This window comes from Hippoglossus stenolepis, chromosome 3, assembly GCF_022539355.2.
Source record: "Hippoglossus stenolepis isolate QCI-W04-F060 chromosome 3, HSTE1.2, whole genome shotgun sequence".
NCBI lineage: Eukaryota > Metazoa > Chordata > Actinopteri > Pleuronectiformes > Pleuronectidae > Hippoglossus > Hippoglossus stenolepis.
The window spans coordinates 10443958-10468836 of NC_061485.1; the positions used below are offsets into that span (position 1 = coordinate 10443958).

Genomic DNA, 24879 nt, shown 5'->3' on the forward strand with positions numbered 1-24879 from the left:
CTGTGGCTCAGCCTTCAGATTGGTTTTCAGTAAAAGACAAACAATGAAGCACGGGACACGGAGGATGTTTTGATAGATTTTTTCTCGACTTTTATATTTTTAAAAACAAACAAAAAATAACAGATTAAATAAAATTTACAGTAGACATATGCAATCATTGTGCACTTACACTACTTCTTCTGATACGTTCTGCACAGCTGTCAACAAAAAAACGCAAACACAGTGGGGCGTCGGGGTGGAGCGAGGGGGGGGGAGGAGGAGGAGGAGGATGTGGGATAGAGGACAGAGGAAGTGAGGTAGAGGGCCGAAGAGGAGAATAAGGGGATGAAGAGGAGGAGAGGAGTAAAGGATAAAAGGAAGGCCTAAACTTTTGTCACTCAGGAAAAGAAAGAAAAAAATCACTGAATATATAGATTTCTTTTATTCCTTACATCACTTATATAAATATATTGAACCCCAAAAAAGGAAAAAAAATCTCAGAAAAAAAACAAAAAACAGCGCAATACAGAAACCCACAACAGCAGTAAGGCAAACAGAAAGCAAGAGAGGAGAGAGAGCAGAGCGTACATGAGAGGGACAGAGGAGCGGAGATATGACACATGGCAAGAAAAGAGGGAGCAGCGGCGAGGGAGGGCCAAGAGAGAGTGAGAGAGAGAGCGAGAGAGCGCGCAACTGTGCGTATGAAAAATGTATAAATATGTGAGATTAGCAGACGGCTGGGTGACGGAGAGTGAAGGGAGGAGAGAAAGTGGAGGCAGAAAAAGGACGAAGGGTTGGAGAGCAGAGGGGGTGAGGAGGAAGAGGAGGAAAAGGTTTGACTGAGGTCGACTGTCCAGTGTGTTTTTGTTATGTGCTACGTGACCCTGTTGCCTGTGTTTGTCTCCTGGGATGATGTGTGTGTGTGTGTGTGTGTGTGTGTGTGTGTGTGTGTGTGTGTGTGTGTGTGCGAGATTGCATGTTATTGTATAATGGCAGCACACATTCCACGGCAACAGTGAAACACATGCTCACGTGTCTTGTGTGCTCTTCTGCTATATAAATACAAAACAAAAACAATGAATAAAAACAAACGACAAAATCATAATTGCAACCGATCACCAGCCACCTCCTGATTCACACCTTCTTCCCTTTTATAAATTTAACTCAAGTTTTTTTTTCTTTTCTCGCTTTTGAATTGTACACTAAGAGCAGTCCCCCTCAGTCCTCCTTCCTTTTCCACCAATCCACCAAGAGTCTCTCTTTCTTTCTGTCTCTGTCACTTTCTTTCTCTCCTCCCCCTCTCGTTTTCTTTCACTGAGAACTGGCTCTCTCCAGCACGCGCAGGTCATAGTTCTTTTTGGCGGCCCTCAGTTTGAAGAGGCTGGCCCCGCTGTTGTTGAGTTTGAAGGAAGCACTCTGGGCGGCCATGGTGCTGGGAAACACTGCCACTACTGTGTAGAGGTGAGCTGGGTCGTGGCCGTCGCACTTCGCTCCCATACTGGAAGGCCCTGCGCCGGGACAGGGGCCGCAGCCCCCCGCTCCTCCGCGGCCTCCCTGGGGCTCCTTCAGCCACTGGATCTTGGCACCGCACATTGACAGCTGGTTGAAGAGCTTTTCAGCCTCTGGGCGTGAAATCCCCTCCGGCAGGTCCGTTACCTCGAGTACTCGACTCACCACTGGACAGAGGAGAAGCGGGGAGAGTCAGTGAGAGACATTAGATGTTGGCAGGCGCGACTGCACGAGCCGCATCTTTAGAGACTCGAGGCACCTGTTTTCAGAGACATGCTCAGTGCGGCGGCTCATCTGTTTCAGCTAAACACTTTTTGCAATGTGCAGCGCTTAGGGGAATTACGGTGTGCGCAGCCCCCGAGGCCAGCAGGATGCTCCGAAAGGAAATCTAATTTGGCGTATTTACAAAGGCTGTTGAGCAGCATCTGAATGCAGTGCTACAAGCAAAAGTCAGTGTACTCACAACGACCCAATGTTTATTTAATGGCATCCACACCAGATGGAGGAATTTGTGAGGAAAACAACACACACAAAAAAAACTAAGGCTGAATAAAAGGGATCCAGACGAGCCACGAGGTATGTCCCCCAGTACAGACTCAAACGTACACCTGAACAACACCATGTGTGAGAGTTTACAACAACACCTGTAAAAAAAACAACTTAAGGTTTCTTGTGGAGAATATGATGATCTGTGATTGTGCAACGTCAACTCACCAACATCAGTGGTGCCGAGATCTGTAGATGCAGATTTGAGTGTTTGTTTTTTTCCTCGTGACCCGTGTTTCATTACTCCTTGGCCCTGAACACAGTGACAGTTATTGTGAGACCTTTATATTATGATGCAGTAACAGAACAGGACACTAGATGGGGATATAAGCAACCAGTGGAATCCTCTGGTAACACGGTATTTGGTAACTGCAGACAACGACAGTAACAAAATACTACAAAAGCAACATATACTTGAAACACCTGGTCAATAGAAGCATAATCAAACATGACCATTATCATACATAAAATGAATGCCCGGTATTTATTTTTTTAAATATCAGAAATATCGGGAACAGTAAATATCACAACATTTCAGTTGGATCCAGTACAAAGGCCTGTCAGTACTGACCTGATGGGAGCTGTAGGAGGACTGGCCATGTATGAGGCCAGGCGGACAAAGGCTGTACTGGAGAGGCTGCCCCAACAGAGAGTAGCGCCCGTCACCTAAAAAATTAAATCAAAACAAGTTAAAATCAATGCTGAGGTGAAGAGGGCAGCAATAAAACTGTGTTATATAGATGAATACATTAACACACAACAGTCACAGATGATGGATTATTTGAGAATTCCTTTACTTGACAAAGTTTTCATAAGATTATGATTATATTTCAACACAATTAAGGAGAGTTCAAAGACAGAACTAGCAAAGAATCACTAGAAATTGGTGGAATGCAGCTCACTACTATAATATTTTACCATTCTGGAGTTTAAAAGAAGAGCATTGTGTGATTTACAGGGATCTCTGCCTAAAGAAAGATAGACTGTGTATTTATCAGGTATTGTGGTTCAGAATGTAAATATAGGTGAGAGGGCAGGGACGAGGGGAAGCCATGTGTGGGAGCCAGAGGTTCGAGCGGGATGCGTGGTGCCAGTCACGTGAACCAGCTGTGGTAAGATGATACGATGTCAGAGTGGCTTAAGGCCAAAGTCACCTGACAAGGTTCAGTGGGTGAAAGAGCAGGAGTTTAAAAACACTCAGGTGGTTTATTTGAACAAATCCTTCTCTCATTAATCTGTATTAAAAGATATATCTCTGGAATTCATATGGGATCATCAAATGGAGATGATGAGAAAAACTAAACAGCCCTGGTTCAATAGCCTGAAAATCAGACCAAACAGCGAGCGTTTTTTTTGCTCGTGCTATTTTTGACCTCACTTTGTCACTTGTCTGTAGGTGAGATGATCACCATGATCAAGGATACATCGAAGCATTTACATGCACTTTCCTCATTCTTGGTCTCTGTATCTGCTGAAATGTTTGTTGCAGGGTTTTTACTGACATATTGTTGTATCTGTGTATAATGTTTCAGCATACATGTATTTGAACCTTCACTCTTCTCAGTCAACTGTACCTTGGGCTGGTCCTCCTGGCCGGGGAAACTGGGTAATGAGGGGTAATGGTCCAAGGCCTGGACAGACACTGCTGACACTGCCGGAGGGAGATGGGGTGGGCGACTGAGTGGGGGAGGCCAGGGGACTTGTCAGCTGGGTACTGGCCTGGATACAAAGAGAAAAATAGAAAACACAATATAAAAAACAGAGACACGTGAGCATTGTGTTCTCGATCGAACGATAACCTTTTCAGCTCTAAATAACTTTACTCCAACCTGCAGACTTAAAATAAGCATTATTACAGATGGCCACTAGGGGGTGGATTGGCAAATAATGAACGCACAAATTAATGCAAGGATGTATGGGTTTGCAGTTTGAATTCATAACATTTTCCGAATACGCACCTGTGGAGTGTTGTCAGGTTTGTAGAGCTCTCCTGGCTTGCTGGGTCTCTGCTCTATGCTGTAGTACTTGCATGGGTTCCACTGAACCAGCGGAGGATTCTGGGAAGGCTGTGGTCCATTGGGGACGCTGAGCTGCATGACCATCACCCCAGGCCCAGGAGGGGGAACTCCTGAAGAAGCAAACAAAGAGAGACAGACATGCAACTAATCAGGTGGTTTATGCTATTTTCAGTGTCTAAGGACTTTTAACAAAACTGATCTGCCCGAGCCAAACAAAAGCTTCAGTTTCACCAAGTTAAGCTCTGAGCCTCACTTTTCTTTTTTGTTTTCAAAGACAAAATATTTTAGAATTATAGAAGATCAATCACAGTGGTGAGTATTATGGGTTCTACAGCTGAACTATAAAAAAAGTGCATTTTAAATTCAAATTCTAAACTCTTTAAGACCAGATACTTGAGAAACGGACCCTCTTGAACGATTTACAGACAACCTGTAATATAAAGAACCGTGGTAATGAATTTCCTGGTAGAAGATTACCATCTCATTTGCCTGACAGTATAAAAGCTTTCAGAAGCTAGAGGGCGAAATACATTCATTATTCTCGCCATGTAAAATAAGCTGCTGACAACATCATGTAAAATTCAAGACCCTAAGCTGAAATCTGTTGTTGAATTAAGCGTGAGGGCAGGAGACAGCTTGAAAACAAGAGACTGAATTGTAATTTTAAGATAAATGTCTAACATAGACAGGTCTTATTTATTGCTGGGCCGAGTGACTGACTAATCAAAAACCTCTTTAAAAAACTGATACACCTAAATAAATAGCGTGGCAGTGTTTGAAAGGATGATGTGATGGTCAATTCGATCTATTTACTTAAGGCCGAGTGAAAGAACTTTATTTCTTCACACGCAACCCTTTCGGGGACATTAGTTTAAATATTTAACAAGTGAAACGTGTGCCTCTCTGTGAACTTCAGCCTAAAAACCCTTCACCTGATTCCACTATTAGTGATATAGGGTTTCTAGGTATTAACAACAGCTCCTCCAGTCTGCATGTCAAAGTGCCCTCGGGCAAGATACTGAACCGCGAATTGTCCCAGACAAAAAAATGCATATATTAGTGCTGTATGAATGTGCTTATCAATGGAAGAATGTGTCTTGTAGTGTAAAGCGCTCGATAAGACAACAACAATGCTACATACTGTCCATATATCACATCTGTAAAAAGCAACAACATCTGTGCAGTGGTCTTAACCTTGAGTTTTAAAGAACATTACAAGACATAAGATAATCCATTATATGATAAATACAAGAGGTATTTGTTTTGACAGAGTAATGACAATTGATTTACATAAAGGTCATCATGCCATGACCACTTGATGGTACTGTGGGCCTCACCTGAATATTGCTGCTGCAACTGCTGGGGGTTGCAGGGGGATGGTGACTGTGTGATTTGATACTGTTCATTGCTGGGCTGCAGATAACCCACCGACGGGCTTGAGGACAGACGCACACAAAACGGGGAGAAAATAATTACAGCGATATCTTAATAAACCAAAACTTGAATTGTCTGAAGTGTCAATGTTCAGTCTTCATTAGTAAGAACAATATGAGCTCTGAGGTATAAGCTTTACGGTTTTCGTTAGCAACCATGTTGGTCTAAAGGATGCAAACACACTTAAAGTAAAATAAAAACTACATTCCTGGCAGAACTCATGAGCTTCTATACAGAATTTTGCTGATTCATTTTGAATGAATGAAACAAAATACCAATGTTCAAGCTTCACTGCTTGCTCATAAAGATAACAAGAAAAACTAAATCGTTATGAGGGAACGCTCCAGTACAACTTCACCATGACTGCTACTTTAACTGCTTTAGTCATCAAAGTGTCTGATTACATTCTTATATTTAATGCATGCAACGCTTTTCCACAGAAGGCTTGATATAATTTAAAATATTTCAATACCGTTCACAACTCTTTTGTACAAATATGATATATTGGTATATACCTTGTGCTATTCTGCTGTGTGGGTGTGATAACACTGTAGTAGACAGGCATGGGCCCCTGCACAGACTGGCTGACTGGTACCATCACCTGCTGCTGGTACTGCTGCTGCACCACCTGCTGATTTTCATTTCCCACAGGCACCTGGGTAAATGGTAAAGGGTCAAAGGAGAAAACAGATTTGAATTGGTGGTTTGCGTCAGTCCTGGAAAATAATAAAGTTATGAGGAAGAATCAAAGAGGGATTAACATTAGTGTCATGATGATGTAATTTTCAGATTTTATTTTATCTGGAAAAGTTATTGACTTTTTTCCCACCAGATATTACTACTGTACGAAAGTAACAAATTAGGAAGATAAATTATCAAAGCAACACATTTTTGAGGTCAGTTAACTTTGACTCTTCAATATAAAATGATGTCAATGTGCACCAGATGGAGCTGTTGAACCTGGTAACAATCTTCTTGTTTGTATTAACAGCTGTGGGGCGGAAATTTTCAGCCCAGCGGACAAAGCTCACAGAAAAGTTGGCATGTTTTTGAGAAATATTTACAACATTACAAGTTAAACCCTATGTGGGACTTATATAATCCATACCTGATATGATGGCATCTGTGGGTACTGGACCATTATGCTTTGCATTTGTCCTCCCATGCCTGCCCTCTGGGAATTGAGCAGACCAGGGTTTTGGGGCTGCTGCACACCCATCATGCTCTGGTAGCTCGGCTGCTGGCTGGGCATCATCGTCTGGATACCTGAGGACAACAGACAAAAAAGAGAAGAAGATTTAGGATGGATGTTGAAAACGGAGTAGAGTATACAAAGAGGATAGATTGGACTTAGTAGAGAAAACAGCTGCTGAGCTTTTGCCTTTGAGGGGAAAATGTATGTACAGCAGGAGAGAAGAAGAATCGACTCCACTTATTGTGAGAGGGCTAATCCTTGCCCAAAGGATCAAATTAAGGCTGGAACTGGAAGACAAAGAAAAAACTAATCTGGGCGAGCTTTGCTTTGGTAAATATGGTACACACAATATCACTTTTACATAAAGGAATTTTTAATAGCATTTTAAAAATGAATGATAATAGAATACAGAATTATTTGTATAGATACTCGGCACCCCAACAGGCTGCACATCCATTATGTTTCAACAATCACAACTCAAACAAAGGGAGCGGAAGAGAGTTCATTATTTCAATTCAGAAGGGGCTTATTTCACTCTGTTCAAGTTTTTAAGCATAAATCATCATTAAAAATACCAAGGCAGCAACATTGAACTGATGCAAGGTCCCACTGACGCAATGTTCATGATCCATGTGGTTTTGGCAGGCCTCCACTGTGAGCCAGAGTCCATTTAGGTTGTCAACAAATTTCTACCTGTCACCTACTGTATAAACAAACAGCAAACCTCCACATGGCCTGACTGAAAGTCTGTCGGATAAATCTGTCAAGGTTTTACCAGGAAAAATAGGTAAGACCTCTATTTTGGGCAGAGCATATTTGACTTGGCAGAACAATGCAAGACCAAGGTTGTTTAGAATCAACCTTTCACCTTGTAGACTTCAAACAGTGTATGATTCAGCAGGTTTTTTTTTTTTTACTGACACCATAAAAGTCTGAATAATTCATGATTTTAATTTTAAAACAATGTAGAGGAAACACTGACACTGTATATCAGTGGTAATCCAATACAACCAATGTATCCATACAACTTTATAGATATAGTTTATGACGGTGCAGATTTGAACATATGTAAAACACAGTATAATGCACTGACCTGACTGCTGTGTGGGCTGAGGCATAGGTTGTGTGCGCTGGGCAGGATAAGACACCTGGTGAGACATGGGCTGGGGCACACGGTACTGCTGGCCTGAGCTGGGATACTGACCAGGAGGATAGTATGCCACCTGTATCTGAAGGGAAGCAACACAAAAATAACGGTTTAAAAAGGTGAATCGCACAGACATAGCTAAAACCATGTGGTTCAGAGAAAACACTGGGGACCTCTTTTCCAATATTTCTCCACCTATTCTCCATTTTTACTGCCGACACAATACCTCACATTTTCATTGTTATTATGTTTGTTGTGTATTATGTTGAATGTTACTCTTCAATATCAATTTCTAATACAATTGTAGTGATTTGCAACCAATTTCCACAATCTACGAATAGGACCAGACTAAGTAAAATGGTATATTGCTTTTTATGAAAATCATATTGTGATCATTTACACACTGAAAATGTTGATAACTATTCAGTCTTTGAAATGCAACTAAGGGACAGATTGCAAGTTTGTGCAAAATACAGCGCAAAAATATTTTTTTATAACTTCGCCATTTTATTTCCATTCTTTGGTCGACTGGCTGTCAAACACAACTTGAACTGCAACATGAACATAATATTGGTTGGTCACTACTAACTCCTGTGCTAAATATCTGGCTCTGCAGCAACTCAATGCCAAGCACATATCCACCAGCTAGTCAGTGACTTTGTCTGCTGCTTGGTGCTGGTTTATAGGTTCTCCCATCAGTTCTTAGAGCTTTTTAATGAGAACGGGAGCGATCAAAAATGACAACAAAATTAAAATGAGACTGAATAAAAGCAGTTAAGTATTGTACCATCAGACCAAAACATTAAGCTGGGGGTTCATCACTCTGAGCCACCTCTTTTATATAGTAATTGTGATTCATTGTGGACATTAAATATTATTGCAGTGTTAAAACAATGCCTCCAATAACTCTATGCTTCCTTATCAGTATTCAACAACAATACACAAAGACAAGAGCGTTAAAGAAAATATATTTTACAGCAGTTAGAGGCACAAGTGTTGAGTGTTGTAGTTGGAACAAACTGTGTCTTACACAACACGACTAAATGCAGCACACAGAATTTCCAAACACGACATCAAACAGACAAACTGAATAAGTTGATTGTGAAGAAGATCGATATGTTCTGCCTCCACCTTCATTTGCATACATGACAACATTCAGCCCATCTCAGCGGCGGTAGCGGTGTCAATATTTCCACTCCTGTTACACTGTGGACAACCCACACATTGACCAACGCAGAGCACATATTCCTTTCCCAGCCTGTTCTGTTTGGTATGGAGATCTAAGAGTGAGGATAATGCTGAAAAGTGTGTAGGGTGATAAAAAGGCCCTAAAATCCACTGTCTATAGAGGTCACAACGAACTACAACATAAAAGCATAGAGAATGGTACCTTTACAGAACAGGACGATCTCAAAAGTGTAAAATCACACTAGGTAAGGGGAACATAGAAGCGCTGCAATTATTGGGTACTTTAAATGTGCATCTGACTTCAGTGAACCTACATTCTGTGGCGCTGTTAGGTTCTTGAAACATTGGGTCCTGAGCATAAACCAGAAAAAAAATCCAGCCGTCCAGCCCCATCCCTTCTTCTTTGTGCTCCTGTTGCTCTTTCAAGTTGTATCTCTCTCTTTCTGGTATCCCTTTAAACTGTGTCTCTTCTACGACTCACTGGTGTGCCTTGGAATCAGCCTTATTCATTACTTAAATAAATATAATAACTATAATATATACAGCTGTTCATGGAATATACTGGTTTGATAAATGGTAGGTCTTTTGCTGAAAATGTTGGAGAACCACTGAGCAAGGTTAGCAAGCTGAAGAGCTCTCCTCTTCCCCACCCTAAGCCTGTTCTCACATCCTGACTCATCTGCTGCTACGGCAACAGGAGATAACTTTTCCTCCACCTCCTCTAACCTCACCTGCGCTCGGCTGCCTTCATCCTCTCTCTCTTTGAAGAAGCTCCTTATATCCACAGCCTTCACATCTGACCTCAGTGGTTACCACCAGATGTCAACAATAACATAAGTAGCTGGCTGGCGGGCGCTCTCTCTCTCTCTCTCTCTCTCTCTCTCTCTCTCTCTCTCTCTCTCTCTCTCTCTCTCTCTCTCTCTCTCTCTCTCATGTGCCAAGTTATGTGATGCAAATCAGCTGCTTGCATGATACACACTGGACACAGAAGCTACTTATAATAGTATTTTCAATGATTTCATGCATGACCAGAATGACCAGGGCTTTTCATAAAACAACTGGGCCTGCAGCCTCGGACGCCCAGACCTAACGACGCCTATGCCCTCAATTATCCATTACATCTACCATGAAAGTCTCAGTCTGGTCTTGCTACAGTGCATTTCACTTGTAATTTAAATGCTCTAATTGATGCTTTAATGACATATTATAGACCGCAGATTCCCTTCACATAGACACAACACCATTACCAATTAAAAAAAGAGTGACTTCAGCTATTAAAAAAACTCTACTAAACAGACTAGACTATTACAGCTTAGCCACAGAGCTACATTATAGCACAGAGTGTCTCCCATGGGGCGTTTAATGGCCAGGTCAATTTAGTTCTCTCTCCTCAAATGAATTATAATAACTCCTTTATGGATTTAAGCAAAGGCCTAAGGGAGAGAAGGAAGTGTGTGAGTGACAGAGAGTGAGAGAACTCATTATTGTCACCGCCTCTGCAATCGGAAGAATGTGACAGGCTGGATGACTGAGACCAGGCTTGCGAAGGCGACGCACAGCGCTGGGAGTGCGAGGACCAAACTCTCCCACTGGCTGAATCTTGCTGCTTCACCGGAATCACAACATAGGAATGTCAAGCCTCGATCTGTCTGAATGATTCCATTTTCCACGAAATGTATATCCTTAATTCATGATATCAGTGGCATATGTTGTGGATAATTTAACATGTTATTTTACGGGTCCATCATTTTCTCCCGAATTTCCTAAAATGATTCCTGGAGATTCCCGATACTAGTTATAGTTAAAGAGACCGTTGCTCTTTAGTACACTTTTGAGTAATTGTGATAAAATGGTGTAACCTAATCCTTAAGTTTGACTCATACATATTTGGGGTTCAAGTGGATCAGTTTCTTCATGGAAATTTCAACATTTCCTGTAATTAGACCTAACTTACATGGTTTGTTCTAGGAAATGTCTTATCGAATTACAATGAAATAGAAACAGAAATAGCCTTCCCTTAAAATAAGCATAAAAGTTATTAAAGAGGAGAGACAGACGGCAATAATGTTGCGTCGATAGTGTTGCATTTTCAATTGTCCTGTGTTTTAAATGGGGCTCTTATTTTGCATTTATTGACACTTGGTACAAGAACACAGGTTCCGATGTGACACAGCTGGAGATAGAAACTGTATTAACTGTGCCTTGGTCAATTACAACTCTTATATTTCCTTGTACCATGAAAACTAAAACTCCCAGGAAAACGGTGCAACACTGTTTAGCAGTAATTGCCAGTCCATATTATGTAACAGAAGCAGCAGCAGAAAACATAATGTCTGTTGTTAAGCTGTGATGTGTTTGTCAGATATCTTATGACAAGGGACCTAGAAAGACTGTTATTGTTGCAGTTAAGATCCTGTAATAGAAAACTATAATAAAGAGTCATATCACTGACTCTGTGTTACATAAAGGGAATCAATCAAGCATCATCTCTCTGTATCTGTATGTTAACAAGGTGCGGAGATGATCACACTCCCTTTCATCAACCAATCTTAACAGCTACTTAATATGGGGTGTTAGGAACATGATCATCTACAGTGGCAAAATATAAAAAGAGCCAGAGCCAGTTTGATAACAGGAAATGACTAGAACAAGAAAAGATTGTCAGGAGAATGGCTATTTGATATTTCTGAAACATTATGTAGCCTAATATAACAATAGGCTGTGGGCTACTACGCCATTTTCAATTATTACAACACATCACAATAAGATTTGGATAATTGAACCTAGTTAATAATTGAACCTAACTAAGTTTTTCGATTCTCATTGTGCACAAGGCAATCTTCAAATTCAACAACAGCAAAAAATACAAACTTATTGGATTTATAAAGTAGCCTCACACATGTCTAATTCTAATGCCACCTAATTGGACCTACATTATCTCAAATTAAGGATTATTTAATTGTGCAAATCTATAGTGAATTATTTTTGTTTGGATTTGTGATACGTTTAATTATTGATTATAACGAAGGTGCTTTTACATACATTCACTGATAAGACTACAAAGGTGTTTCATCTTCTGACACCTTGGCAGCTGAATTAAGCTTTTAACCAATGGTACTGTCTGATAAATAAAAATATAAATACGACCAGAGCATGATGACCAACTGTTTCTTATAATGTCTCTGGCACGGCGTGAGAGGAGAAGCAACTGACTTCTCTGATACATAACATATTTGTTGAAATTTCTCAATGAACTTGCTACTGCTGTTGAGATGTGGAGACAATTAGCAAAAACAGTGTGTGTCATTTCTTTGGGATAATTACTATTAGAGTGAGAACTCGAATAAAAAATCGATGTCGTATGTTCAAGTTAATAAAATACTAAATGGAAGACATTTTCTACACAAGTGATTACCAGATGTGGAGGTCCAAGAATTGTATTAAAATATTTCACTGGTATCAATTTCTAGGAGATCTGTTATATAACTTAACATACTGAAAAATATTAGAGAAATTAGTTTTAACCTACATCGGATGCCTGAGAACGGTACCTGTTGCGGTGGAGGGGGCTGCATGTAGCCTTGTGGGGGCGGTGGAGCCTGCATTACAGGCTGCGATGGGGGGGGTGGTGGAGGTGGAGGATGAGGGTGTCCAGTGGCAGGCTGGTACCCAGACGGAGGCTGCATAGGCTGGCCTGTGGTTGCCATGATATAGCCGGTCTGTGGAGGGGGGTGCTGGGACATCACCGTGGGAGCAGCCTGATACATAGGTTGAGGCTCAGGGTTCTCACTGGACCCCTGCCGACTCAGCGTCATCTGGGTGAACTGGGGCGCCAGCTCTTCTCCCTGGGAGGAATGGGAACTATGTCATTAGTGGTCATTTGCAGTTGGTGCCTCTATATAAGTAACTCTAAGGTGTAACTGAAGGCTGAATGATCAAGAGTAATTACTAGCATAGAACATTAGCAACAGAAAAATGAGATGTTTGTTTTGTCTTTACATCCGACTGTGGGGACAGGAAGGTAGAACATTCCCTAACATAGCTGAGAGTTCCTGTAACGTTTGGTTCTATACCATCACCGCTGATGTGGCAAACCATGCTTGTTTGGCCGATTAGGATAAAAATCCATTATTTTATGGATTAGTTTGAGAAGAGAATGTCACAAAATGTTTCGATAGACTGCTACATTAAATGTGCCGAATGTGCTCTCATGCTGGTGGTGATTGATTGCCAAGAGCTTGAGCCATCAATGTGCTTACAAGAAAAGAGGTTTTAATACGCCCTCTAATCTGTGATACTTCTTCAGGGCAGACTGGACACTAAGGTGACTCACTATCGGTAAGTGACAAGACGGGCTGGCCGCTGGTAAGCACGTTGAATTCAGTAGAACAAAAGAAGTTATACAATTTTTTTTTATGGAAAAAGATACATGCAAATCATTATCGTCCTGAATATGAACAAAAGGCTTTCTTGCTCTGACTTTAGTCTCTTAGCCTGCAGGCAGAGAGAAAGTAGTACTGGATTGGTTGAGAGCAGTAAAGACACAATTCATACATTTGTGAATAAGAGCCAGGTAAGACGAGTGCAAGAGTCTTTAGCAGTATACAGCATTAGTTAAGTGTGAGAGTGTCAGTAATGCAGAGTTTAACTGAATTATTATAAAGAGATGAAGCTACAAGGTGTCAGTACCATTGTGTACTGCTGGGGAGGAGAAACTGGCAGGAGAACCTGGGGGCAGGAAGGGCTGGAGTAGGAGACAGGCTGAGAGGGCTGCAGAGATGCCACCGGCTGTGCATGCCACCAGGAACAGGGAGGAAATAAAAAAGTTATAAAGAGAAATGAGCAAGCCAGCGTGAAGGAGTAGAAGGAAAGAAGGGAATAAAGAGAAATGAAGACATTGAAAAGGTGTGGGTTAGAACACAGAGGAAAAATTGTTAATGAACAGATGGACAGTAATGGAAATAAAATGTAGGGTCTGACTATTAAATAAAAGCAGTAAAATAATGAATATCAAATCTAGTATACTCAGAGAGAGAAACCAGACAGGAACCAAACCGCTGACATGTTATTAACAGTCAAAAACTGTGACAAAAAAGTGCATTCTCCTTACATATGACCAGATTTTAGCCTTAATTTAATAACTATTAAAGGAGAAAGTGGTCAGAGGACCAAGAAAGCTGTTGAACAGACACCACATTAGTCAACACATCAGTAACGGTCTACATTTTAACAAATTTTAACCCTAACCCTAATATCACTGGGATAAAAACAGCTAGTGGAGGTAATTACCTGAGCGATCATGTGGTTTCCCATGGGGTGTTGCTGTGGGGTGGGCAGCAGGGCAGTCTGAGGCTGAACCTGGGGCTGTGGCTGCTGTGGCTGTTGTGATGGGCAGGGAAGCAGGCTACGACTGGACTGGGAGGCTGCGGGTGGGGGACACACGTCAGGACTGACTAGGGACAGGCCTAGTGATGCAAGAAAAAATATGATGGATACAGGATATAATTGTGGCATTAATGTCTGCGCTGGGCAAAATGATGAACCCAAAACACCTCCCCATAAAAACCATTTGAATCATTTATTGGCATGCAAGTATCCCTGTATTCTCCATCTTATGTACAACAGACCAATAGAGGGCAAACTCAAACTAAAATCCCAGCAGAGGAAAAGTCTGTCTCTAGTTTAAATGTATTGGGCCACATGTTAATTATAGATACCAATGACTCCTGATTGTTATAACTTGCAGGACATGTTAAATAAGTTAAATATAACTTTCTTCCATTTCTATGTGAAATATGAAAAAGTTGGGGTTGCATAATATTTGAAGTTGTATAAAACCTCAATGTATTTTGCTGCCACAGTGGAAATAAATTACTAATGAGTGACAAAGACAAAAGTGACTCTGAATATCTCTTCAGCAGAAAACACAAGAACTCTCTCATCATGTCAAGCAGCCAAGAGTTACCAGTGTCACAGCATTCCATTAAGACAGAAAGAAATCTAACAGCTTGAGAAAATAATTCTGGCCACTTCCGAGAGCCTGGCAGAGGAAAGTGTGAGTATTTGACTGACAGATAAAGCTCGTCAAATGTGATTTTTAGATTCTACTTTTCTTGGAGGGTATGAATGGTAAAAGGTCCATCTGACATTGACTACTAACAGCAATCTGCAGATGAATGCAGACAGATTTAAAGGAAATAGCTGATGCACTTCAGCTAAGGTGTTTCTTTTCCTCTCCATGCAGATCGTTTATATCTGTGGTCGACCAAATCCTGCTCAAACGTGATTGGTCAAACTAGAAACAGATTCTTCATATTCACATGAAGAATCTGTTTAGAGAGAAAAGCTAACACTAGGCTCAATGACACTCATTACAGAGATTTAACTCGTCTCTACAGTCCTCACCAGATCGAGAGCCTTTGCAGCTTCCCTGTGAGCCTTTGTTGCTGCCGAGGCTATCCCCTCTGGTGAGAATGGATATGCCAGAGAAGCTGCTGGCCTTAGTGACGGGTGGCCGGAGGGTGCGGTTGGAGCTGTCTGAGTCAGTGCTGCTCCAGGGCCGTGGCTCCAGGCACTTCATGTCACTGTCTGTGCTGCTTTGACGACTGCTAGAAGCCCGACTGGAGCTCTCACGATTCCCTCTGAGAGAAGACAGAGGAGGGAGAGAGAGACAAAGAGATGAAATGATGGAGGGTAAAATGGGTAGATGCAGGAAAAGGGAATAAAAAAAAAAATAAAGAGGTGAGGTAATTGGAGTGTTGAAGTGTTAGGAGATAGGTGAGAGATGTGTGAGAATTACAGAGAGAAGAGTTGAAAAATAAGAAGTCAGAGGTGGAGAAAAAGAAAAATGTGTAAAGGTAGGAAGAGAAATATATCAATAACAGGGAGGATGTGCACAAAGGAAAAGTTGAAGGAGAAAGGAATGTAGGTTGGGGCAGAACCAAAAAAGACAGAGAGGGATAAAGGGGGGGAAGAAGCAGAAGAGCGAGAGAGGGTCATCAACAGGTAAAGGAAACACACAGTTCCACAGGCTGTAGGGTGGGGCATTCAACACAGATGCATATTGTCTAGTTTCATGAAACCACGATACAAAAGTCAGGCAACAAACCACCATACAATATTGTGTCCAAATCTTTAACATACAACCACACACGCATTCACACACACACACAAACAAACAAACCCATCCACAGAGAAAAACACACATGCAGGGAGAAAAGATGCCACACTGAGGTGTAAGAGGGTCTTACAGTGACACCAGATGAGACAAACTTCCATGAGTTCAACGCACAGAAGACTGAAGACAACATTCACGTGAAGGACGATCCAGAATGAGCACTTGCATACAAACGAGTACATGTTGAATACAGATAAACAGTAACACATGCACGTATTGTATTTAAGACAAGGAATGACGTACAAGACACACATACACCTGTAAATTAATATCAGATGTACACAAACACCCAGACATTAAGAACAGATGTACATCAACACTCAGACTCACACACACTATCTACAAAATAACCACTTGCTACCACTGGTTCACCACCATGAGTCTTTAAACTATATTGCTGTATACACACTCTTTGTTGTGATGCTGTCACCCTGGATAAGGGTAGCTGCCAAGAAAACCAATGATCACACTGTAAGCGTAACCACCACTGTGGGGGAAACCCCTCCATCACAAGTGGATGGTTGGGTCTGCCATTGACATGTCAGCATTTAGAATATTATTAATCCACTTGAAGGTGTCTTACAGTGCATGTGCTTGAATATAACAAATTCAAATAAAGATGAAACTCAAAAGAATATGTCAGCTGTGCTAATTGAAGTAGTTCAGGTATTCAATTTGATGTAGACAGACCCACAACTCTGCCCTAGAGACAGCAGAGGGGAAAAACACCAAGGCAGCTGTAAATACTTCATTTTTTCATCCACTTAGGACTAGAAGAGGGACATGAACGGAGTCTGTCTGTGTAGAGAGAACAAGGGTAAAATGAATTCAAAACACGTACGGCTGACTGTGGGAATCTCCATGACAAGAACAGGGATGTGGTAAGGGTTGTAAAACCCGAGCGATAGTGAGTGGCTGTGGCTGATAAATATTTCAAAGAGACTGTAATTAATGGAGGATCTATTTTGAGTCATCTCTCAGCACAGCCTATTTTAAGGAAGGCTGGGTGCTCTGCCATTCTTTGTACAGGCTGGAACACACTTGTTCGCTTCACTCTGCAGACAAAGATGAGAGCGGGATGGTGGGGAGAAGGAACAGGAGGGATTCGACTGTTCATCACATGATGTTTCATCTCCCCTCTCTCCTCATGACGGCATTGCCCATCACATGCACAAACAGGAGAAGCTAGGCTGTTGTTATGTGGTTCCATCAATCTCAGGCTTTTAATAGATGCTGAATTAACCCTTGTTTCACTAGAGAGCTTCTTGTTTTGGTTAATTTCAGAGAAGTGTGTGATTTTACTGTGTTCATAGTTTAACAGCATGTATTCTGTAAAAGGTGAACACCTGATATACTTATGAATGTAATGCTGGGCTTGGGTTATTAAGGTCAGTTTTAGTTTAAATGCAAATAGACTAAAATAAGCATAAACAAATATACATACATCATTAATGCCAATTTAGATTAAAAGTCAACCTCTGATAAAAAAAATTCTGCAAGCAGCACAAATTAAAATGATAATGAAGCAGGGAACAAATTCTATATATTGTTGTACTCCAGTACAGTCTGATTAAACAACTGATTAATGTCGGTAATTCAATATTAAATTAATTTAGAGAAGGAGAAAAAAAAAACAATAGTACTGGTATCATCTGAAATTTTTTAATTATTTGCCAGTTTTCTTTGTTATTTACAATAAAAATCTTAAATTCTTTGGGTTTTGATTTAAGGAAAGAATAAATGATAGTTGGTATTCTGGACGGATGGTGATGGGCTTTTCATATTTTCTATTGATCACTTAATTGATAAAATTATCAGAAGATCAATAAATAATGCAAATAACTTTTGTAAACATGACACACACAGTCATCAAAGTCTCATGCTTCTAATTGTTCTTTTCTACTTCAAGGTGATTCTGCCTACAAATATTTCTGTGCTACTATGCAACAGGTGACATGTTAACAAAAACTACAAGACTAAGTCAACCACAAAACAAACAGGTTACTGTGAAAGCAATGCAGTTACTTTATATAAATAATGTAGTTGACAGTGGATGGGTAAGTAGGTCAATCAGTCCCCGGTGAAACCACAAAGCAGCCATGCATGGGCTATGGGAAGCCCCAGGGTGCAGTGCTGGAATAGCCATCAATCAGCCGACTACGCCAAGCAAAGATATAAAAACCACCACAAGTCACCACTATCATCACCAAATCACTCTCAGAAATGGGCATGGCAACACACAAGTCAAAGTCAGCAGCACCCCAATACCTAAAGATCTGCCTCCTCTTTTGAGAGCTAGAGCAGTAGCCCTCAGTGGAAAGTCTGTTGGGGTTAACATTGGGAGAAAATGCTGGGGTTACAGGACTGGATTGGAGAACAGCAGAGGGTTTAAGGGTGGGTGAGGTAAGGAAGGGTGGGAGGTAGAGGTGGGCACAGTAGTGTAGAACTTTTACCCCTGAGAAAAAAAAAGAAATAGAAAAAGCACTCTAGGCAGGAACTGTCTGTTGAAAAGCCCACGCTTCCTCTTTCTCTCTCTCTCAGCATATTATGTACTAATCTTTCAACCTTAATGGCAAGGGTGCCGAGGGAAGGAGGCTGGCTGTAACTGCTGTGCGAGGTAACTGGAAGAAAAAATTCCACTACCTAAAAAATCTTTCTCAAAGACCATGTGTCCTTTATAGCCAGATTGAGCCCAAAGCAACCATTTCTTTAATTGTTAGATGTAAAAATCTGGCATAAGAGAGAAAATTAGCATATGAATGCTGATCATTTTCTTGGAAATAAGAATAAAAACATGTTGCTTTTAGGAATTCAGCAAATTTTACACAAAGGGGACTTTGCCACACATTTGTAAACTCAAGTAGCCAGAATCAACATATGGTATTTTGAGTTTATGTGTCTGTAGCCTTCTACCTCTTCTATCTAAAACCTAACAAGGAAACAGTAGCTGTAAGGGGATAGGTTCAGAGGATGGAGTCTTATGTAGTGCACACAAGAGTTTCCAATAGGATGCATCATCTTACCTGCTGTCGTTGATGTATCCATTTTGAGAAGACTGTAAAAAATAGGACACCTGCACATTATGAAATGCTTCATTCAACCAGGAGCACTTTAAACAAACATTTTTGGCAAGTCAACCTATCAGAAGTTTACAAGTTTGACATTGTGCATTTTAGGATTAGATAACACATATCACTTAAAAGCTGGGGGATGGGGCAGAGAATCGCAAGATTAAAATATGGCCGGAAGACTATTACTAACGAGGAAAAGAGAATAGCTAATTGTGGTCGAAAAATGTTTTACGTTTTGAAACATTTTCTGAAATGGTTGTTCTTGCCATATTGTCTTGTTTTACCTCTTTATGCCTTTAAAACATAAAACTAACTACAAATCATTCTTGAAACAAACTTTTAAAACAGACTTGCTACATTTGATAAGGAATCAAAAGTAAAGATTACTTTAATTAACAAGCACAAAACAATGGGAACCAAGTACAATTACTACCACTACACCAGTCATTAAACAATTAGTTTTATTATTTTCTAATCAAGACAAACAGACCTCTCACTACACAAGAGAAAACAGCCAATTATAGGCAATTGATTTATATTTCCTGTTAATTTGTTCTTGCCAGTGTTTGTTACTCTACCCAGGTTCAAAACTTACTTCTCGGGCAAAGATCCTGTCTCGTACTCGCTGATACTCCTCTTCTCGCTCTTCAATTGACTTGCTACGCCGCCCGTCCTGCAGTGGCACACGGATCTAACATTTGGGAAAACAATTATATGGAAAAAAAGGTTAAAATCTAAAACAGTGGTAGTAAATAGTCAACGGAGCGCTTTTGAATGCTGTCCAATTATGTATAAATTTGTCTTAACCATAGTCAGGGGTGGAAGTTACCAGGGTAAGAACTTTATTGGGAGACGGGGGTGAAAGAGGATCGAGTAAGGGATGAAGCCCCTATGTTTGAGCACTTTGAAACTGTTTCATGGACTGATGAAACTAGGGTTCATTTGTTTTGGAAAGAACATACTGTGCTAGGTATAGAGTAAAAAGGGAGGAAGGTGAAGTAGGTGAAAGGAAAAATCGTGATTGAGAGCTGATTTGCTGGTGTCTGGGTCTGTTAAGTTAAACATTGTCAAGGGTAAAAATAATTTTATGAAGGTATCTTACTCCTTTCCATTGCCACAGCATGCATGGCTTGCAAAGACAATGATTACTCTTTCATATCAAACTCGGCAGTTATCCCACGAACAAAAATGGCTAGTTGGTCAGTATTTGTCTGTTCTTTCATCATGGGCCACACAGAAAGACAAGGACATTTCTTGGTGTCCTTACAATTCATGTTTCTAGCAGTAATGATGATGGAGATTGGCCTTTTTCCACCACACCCAGCACATCTCCAAAACGTTGGCACACTGGCTCTCCATTTTCTTTAATAAGAAGTATCTTTTCTCCATTTCCCTTGGGGAATGAGACATTCCCCATTTTCTTTTCTTGACAGTCGCCACAATACTCCTCAGCAATAATAAGTTGACCATGACCTGACAGGCATAAAGTCAGAAGAGACTAACCTGAAGGACATGTCAGTCTATAATTTAATGCAATTTTTAATTTATTGCAAGAATTTATTTCTGTCATAAGACTTTTTTGGACTTCTGACTTGTTTTTTTGGGGTATTTATGAATCGTGGCTGAATTGCTTCATGGGTCCCAGAAGGCTGGAGGTTCCCCACCCCCGTCTCACAGGATAATGTCAAGGTAGCTATCCACCAGCCGAAGTTGGGTGATGCAATAGGACTATGACTGTGAACATCAAAGTAAATCTACTAAAGAATCACTTCAAACAACGAATCCACCTTTTGAAGAGGCCCAATTTCAGCCCAGACCTTAATCCAGTAGCGATGCTGCTGAATGACCTCCAGAAAGTAATTCACACTCGACATGGGAAGAATAAGGGTGAGCTGAAGTAGTTATGTGAGGAGGAATTGTCTAAAACTTGGTAGAGTTCCAATCTGCGACTACAGAAAATGCTTGTTTCAGGTTTTTGCTGCCAATAATGTTTTTGACCAGTTACTAAATCCTAGGATTCACTTTTTTCCCCATCAGCAGTGTGAATGTTTTAGGGTTGTATTCAATAAAGACAAAAAATATAGTTTGTGTGTCATTTGCTCAATGGGCCCATTGGGTTTGACTTAACTTCTCATATTTTAGGTGATATTACCGGGTACACACACTTTTTCTTTCCACTTTATGCTAAACTAATGCACGCTATTCTTTGTGTAAACCTTTGTCACAATTTATTACACCTGCTGTAAAGATAAGCAGCAAGAGGTCACAGCGGCCTACCATCCAAACAGCAGTAGACAGTAGAGCATGGAATATTTTAAGAAGCAGAATCAATGTGGAAGATTGGAACACATATGATGATCAAACCATATATGTGGTTAAAAATGTAGGGTTTTGATGCTTAATTGAAAATACTCTTACTACTACTACTACTACTACTCATGTCCTTAATCCAAGCAAAGTATTAAGTTCCTCTTCCATTAAATTTATTTTTGTGGAATCATCGCAAAAAGCTGATGTCAGGGCTAAACTGTTTTGTAGCTCGCAAACAGCAGTCAGCAGCAGTGAGGAAGATGTTAAATCCTTTGCAAACTGTAAACTGCATTTCATTTTAAGAGAAATAATCAAGTGACTGCATATGAATGGCTTATTATACATGAGGAAACCCTGGGGTCAGGGTTACTGACGTTTGAAAATAAAAAAAGGGTTATCAAGCCATCTCCAATTCTAAACATATTTCTCATCAGCAATTCAGCACAACCAAAAACAGTATGAATACTGTAAGCACAAGATGTCCACTCATCATATATTTACTAAATGAATAAGCTGCAACAGTATTATCAAAATATCTATGAAAAGTTTAAACAATATAATAATAACGACAACAACAAAAGTAATAATAATAATATCGGTGAATTTGATCTTTGACTTCGCTTTTTGTGTTTTTTAACTAATTATTAATGAATGATTTGTGACTTGTATTTCATGGTAGTAGCAGTGAATAAATATTAATTTCATCTCCAACAATGAAACGGACGTACACAAAAATCATCAAAAAAACAATACATGGTATACAGTGCAGCCTACCTGATTATCATCCTTGTCCATGCTGGCATCATCTCTCTTCAGGATGAATTTCTTCTGAAAGTCCATATTACGCTCATCCTTGATGTGTTCAGAGAACCTTTGCTCAGGGCTGTAGAAAAAAGAATTGAGAACAAGCATGTTTTTTAATTTACAACAAAACTAGACAAGATTTACCCTTTGACTACATTAGATAAAAAACTAAGGTTAAAAAGTGTTACAGCTAAAATGGAGTTTAAAAGCAGTAGACGTGGCTTCTGTTAACCCAGTAAATGCCTTAACAACACAAGTACTTTCTGTCTTCTCTCAAACAAATTGACTTTTCAACTTTAAACTGTAGGTTACCTCTACACACCCACTGTGTAAATGCCACTGACTGAGGTTAGCCTCTGCTGTTAAGTACACTGATGAATTTGAATATTTTACACATTTGGAAACATTGCATTTATTATGACTACTTTCTCACCTCAACTTATTCCAATGAAGGAAACATTGTTTGCATGCATGCACACACCATTTACTGTCATACAGGCTGGTTGCTCTGTGAACAACAGCTTTGCTTTTTCACAATAATTTATTTACTGGTAAATCTTTTACATTGATTTATGAACACATTGTATGGCTGTTGGATTCTTCTGTTCTTCTGTTGCATGCTGCGTTTCTAGTGACATTAAATCCATGAGGGTTTGTTATTGTGTGTTCCCTTGAGGTTGTTTATATTATTCACATAGCTGCCTTAATTGAATTTTCACAGCAATACACATTAATACCACTAAAATCCTAACATCTGGACTGGAGAAAACTATATATACACCATACTGTGTTTCTGTAATGTTTGAGTAATTTCAGTACATTCTATTCATGGAGGTTGTATATGAGGATTAGAAAACATTAATCCACAGCAGTTTATCAAAGGTTTATGGCTGTAGCTGCTGAAGTGTGGACTACATTTAGGAGCTTCGCTCACATGCGTGTGTTGCCGGTCTTGTTGATGATCACAGCTTTGCCCGTCTGATCCACATTGTGGTCCATGCCGAAGTAGGCAGCCACACGGTGCAGCAGCATACGGTGATAAGACGTCATCTGTGGAAACTTCTTATACTGGTTACTGCAGGGGACACGACAGACAAAGATGTTAGTATCATATGCTAAACACTGCACTGTTATGAACATCATGTGTCCATTTCTTTGAACCTTTTAAGTAATATAAGAGAGGATTGTGCATCTTGTCTTTATACAAGGACCGGCATTTTAAGGGATTCTGTGAACAATTCATGGCTGTTTGAATAAAGATCTATTTACATACAAAACTGTTTTCTAGATATTTTCAATCACATTCAAAAGGGGTAAGTATGCTTTTTCATCCCCTGAAATATCTCCTGTTGTCTTGTTCCCCCACAAGAATAATTTTTCAAAATGTTGAGGTGTATGACAAGCAGGATGTCAAACTTAAGGAACTACTTATACATTTATTGTGCTGATGATGATGATATACTGCTTTCAGACACGTTTCTAATTATAACATCTGAGTCTAGTAATACTATTCTGGTTACAAGGTAACACAGAGGCCGACTGTGAAATACTAACCTAAACTTGCCCCATAATATCAACTACATGTTGCCATACTTATCTCATTACCAAAGCATTCTATAAATATGAAGGGATGGATTTAGAGCAGCTAAATTTAAATACAAGCGACTGGTTATGAAGAATGTGGCTTACTTGTCGTCATTAATGAACTCCAGGATATCTTGTTCTAGTTTGAGCAGCATCATTCGATCCCTGTTGGGCCAGAGGGGGAAAGAGAGAGAGAGAGAGAGAGGGGGCGGATCAGTGACTTGAGTGTTGTGAGCATACCAACCAAAGATCAAAGGGTAGAATATACAGCAATAAATGCTTCTAATAATGGTTGTATCACTTCTAATATGATGGAGGAAAGTTTCTATCCTTTTCACGCTGTCTTTTTATCTGACCTTCTTACAATAACGTGTTTTCACGTGAATGTGAGACACTTCACAAATGATTTATCTTTAAAATCCTATATATAATATTATTAGACCACAGAAAGTTCAAGGGTCCTCGCCTATTGACTGTTAATGGAATATACAATTATATACAACAGTTGGACAAACGTAACTTTGAAAATGATGCAGTTAATGTTTCCTCCTAAACACTGCACTATCTGGTGCTTCTTTTGATTAATTAGGTGTTTCCATAATAGGCAGTTATTGTGCTCGTCAGATGCGCGGCAATCAATAAAACTAAAAGGTTACCAGACTGCAGACCAATGAAAAAGATGTAAGAGCATTTTGTAGAAATTTCATTTATTTGTTTACCTAATAGGCAACGTAATCAAGGGACAAACAGAAGACACTGGATACAAATTTACTATTTAATTGCCTAACTTGGTGATAAAATGTTTAATGCATCTCAGCAGCAGTTAGAGCAAAAGTGATTTTGTGAGTGACATTAAATTACTAGTGTTTGTCACTTTCCTAATGTGCTATTGTTTTTACAGCTATAGATGTGGCATA

At 40.1% G+C, this 24879-nt stretch overlaps 1 protein-coding gene across 12 annotated transcripts in view; it reads right to left on the reverse strand.

Moving 5' to 3' along the window:
• Positions 1–63: 63 nt before the first annotated feature.
• The window catches only part of LOC118103923 (R3H domain-containing protein 2), a 49246-nt gene continuing 24430 nt past the window's right edge, over positions 64–24879 (reverse strand). For 4 of the 12 annotated variants that reach the window (XM_035150986.2, XM_035150981.2, XM_035150996.2 and 1 more), the window contains 19 exons: positions 24068–24127; positions 23313–23453; positions 22349–22457; positions 19860–19955; positions 19217–19266; positions 18462–18515; positions 15422–15657; positions 14306–14481; positions 13706–13804; positions 12568–12861; positions 7775–7910; positions 6595–6752; positions 6002–6141; positions 5390–5487; positions 3993–4162; positions 3609–3753; positions 2606–2700; positions 2203–2287; positions 64–1655 (listed from right to left, as the gene is read on the reverse strand). In XM_035150986.2, the coding sequence (XP_035006877.1) occupies positions 1291–1655; positions 2203–2287; positions 2606–2700; positions 3609–3753; positions 3993–4162; positions 5390–5487; positions 6002–6141; positions 6595–6752; positions 7775–7910; positions 12568–12861; positions 13706–13804; positions 14306–14481; positions 15422–15657; positions 18462–18515; positions 19217–19266; positions 19860–19955; positions 22349–22457; positions 23313–23453; positions 24068–24127 (2707 nt within the window). In that variant the 3' untranslated portion in view covers positions 64–1290. The remainder of the gene's footprint in view (positions 1656–2202; positions 2288–2605; positions 2701–3608; positions 3754–3992; positions 4163–5389; positions 5488–6001; positions 6142–6594; positions 6753–7774; positions 7911–12567; positions 12862–13705; positions 13805–14305; positions 14482–15421; positions 15658–18461; positions 18516–19216; positions 19267–19859; positions 19956–22348; positions 22458–23312; positions 23454–24067; positions 24128–24879) is intronic. The other 8 variants (XM_035150998.2, XM_035151002.2, XM_035151016.2 and 5 more) reach the window with 8 other exon arrangements.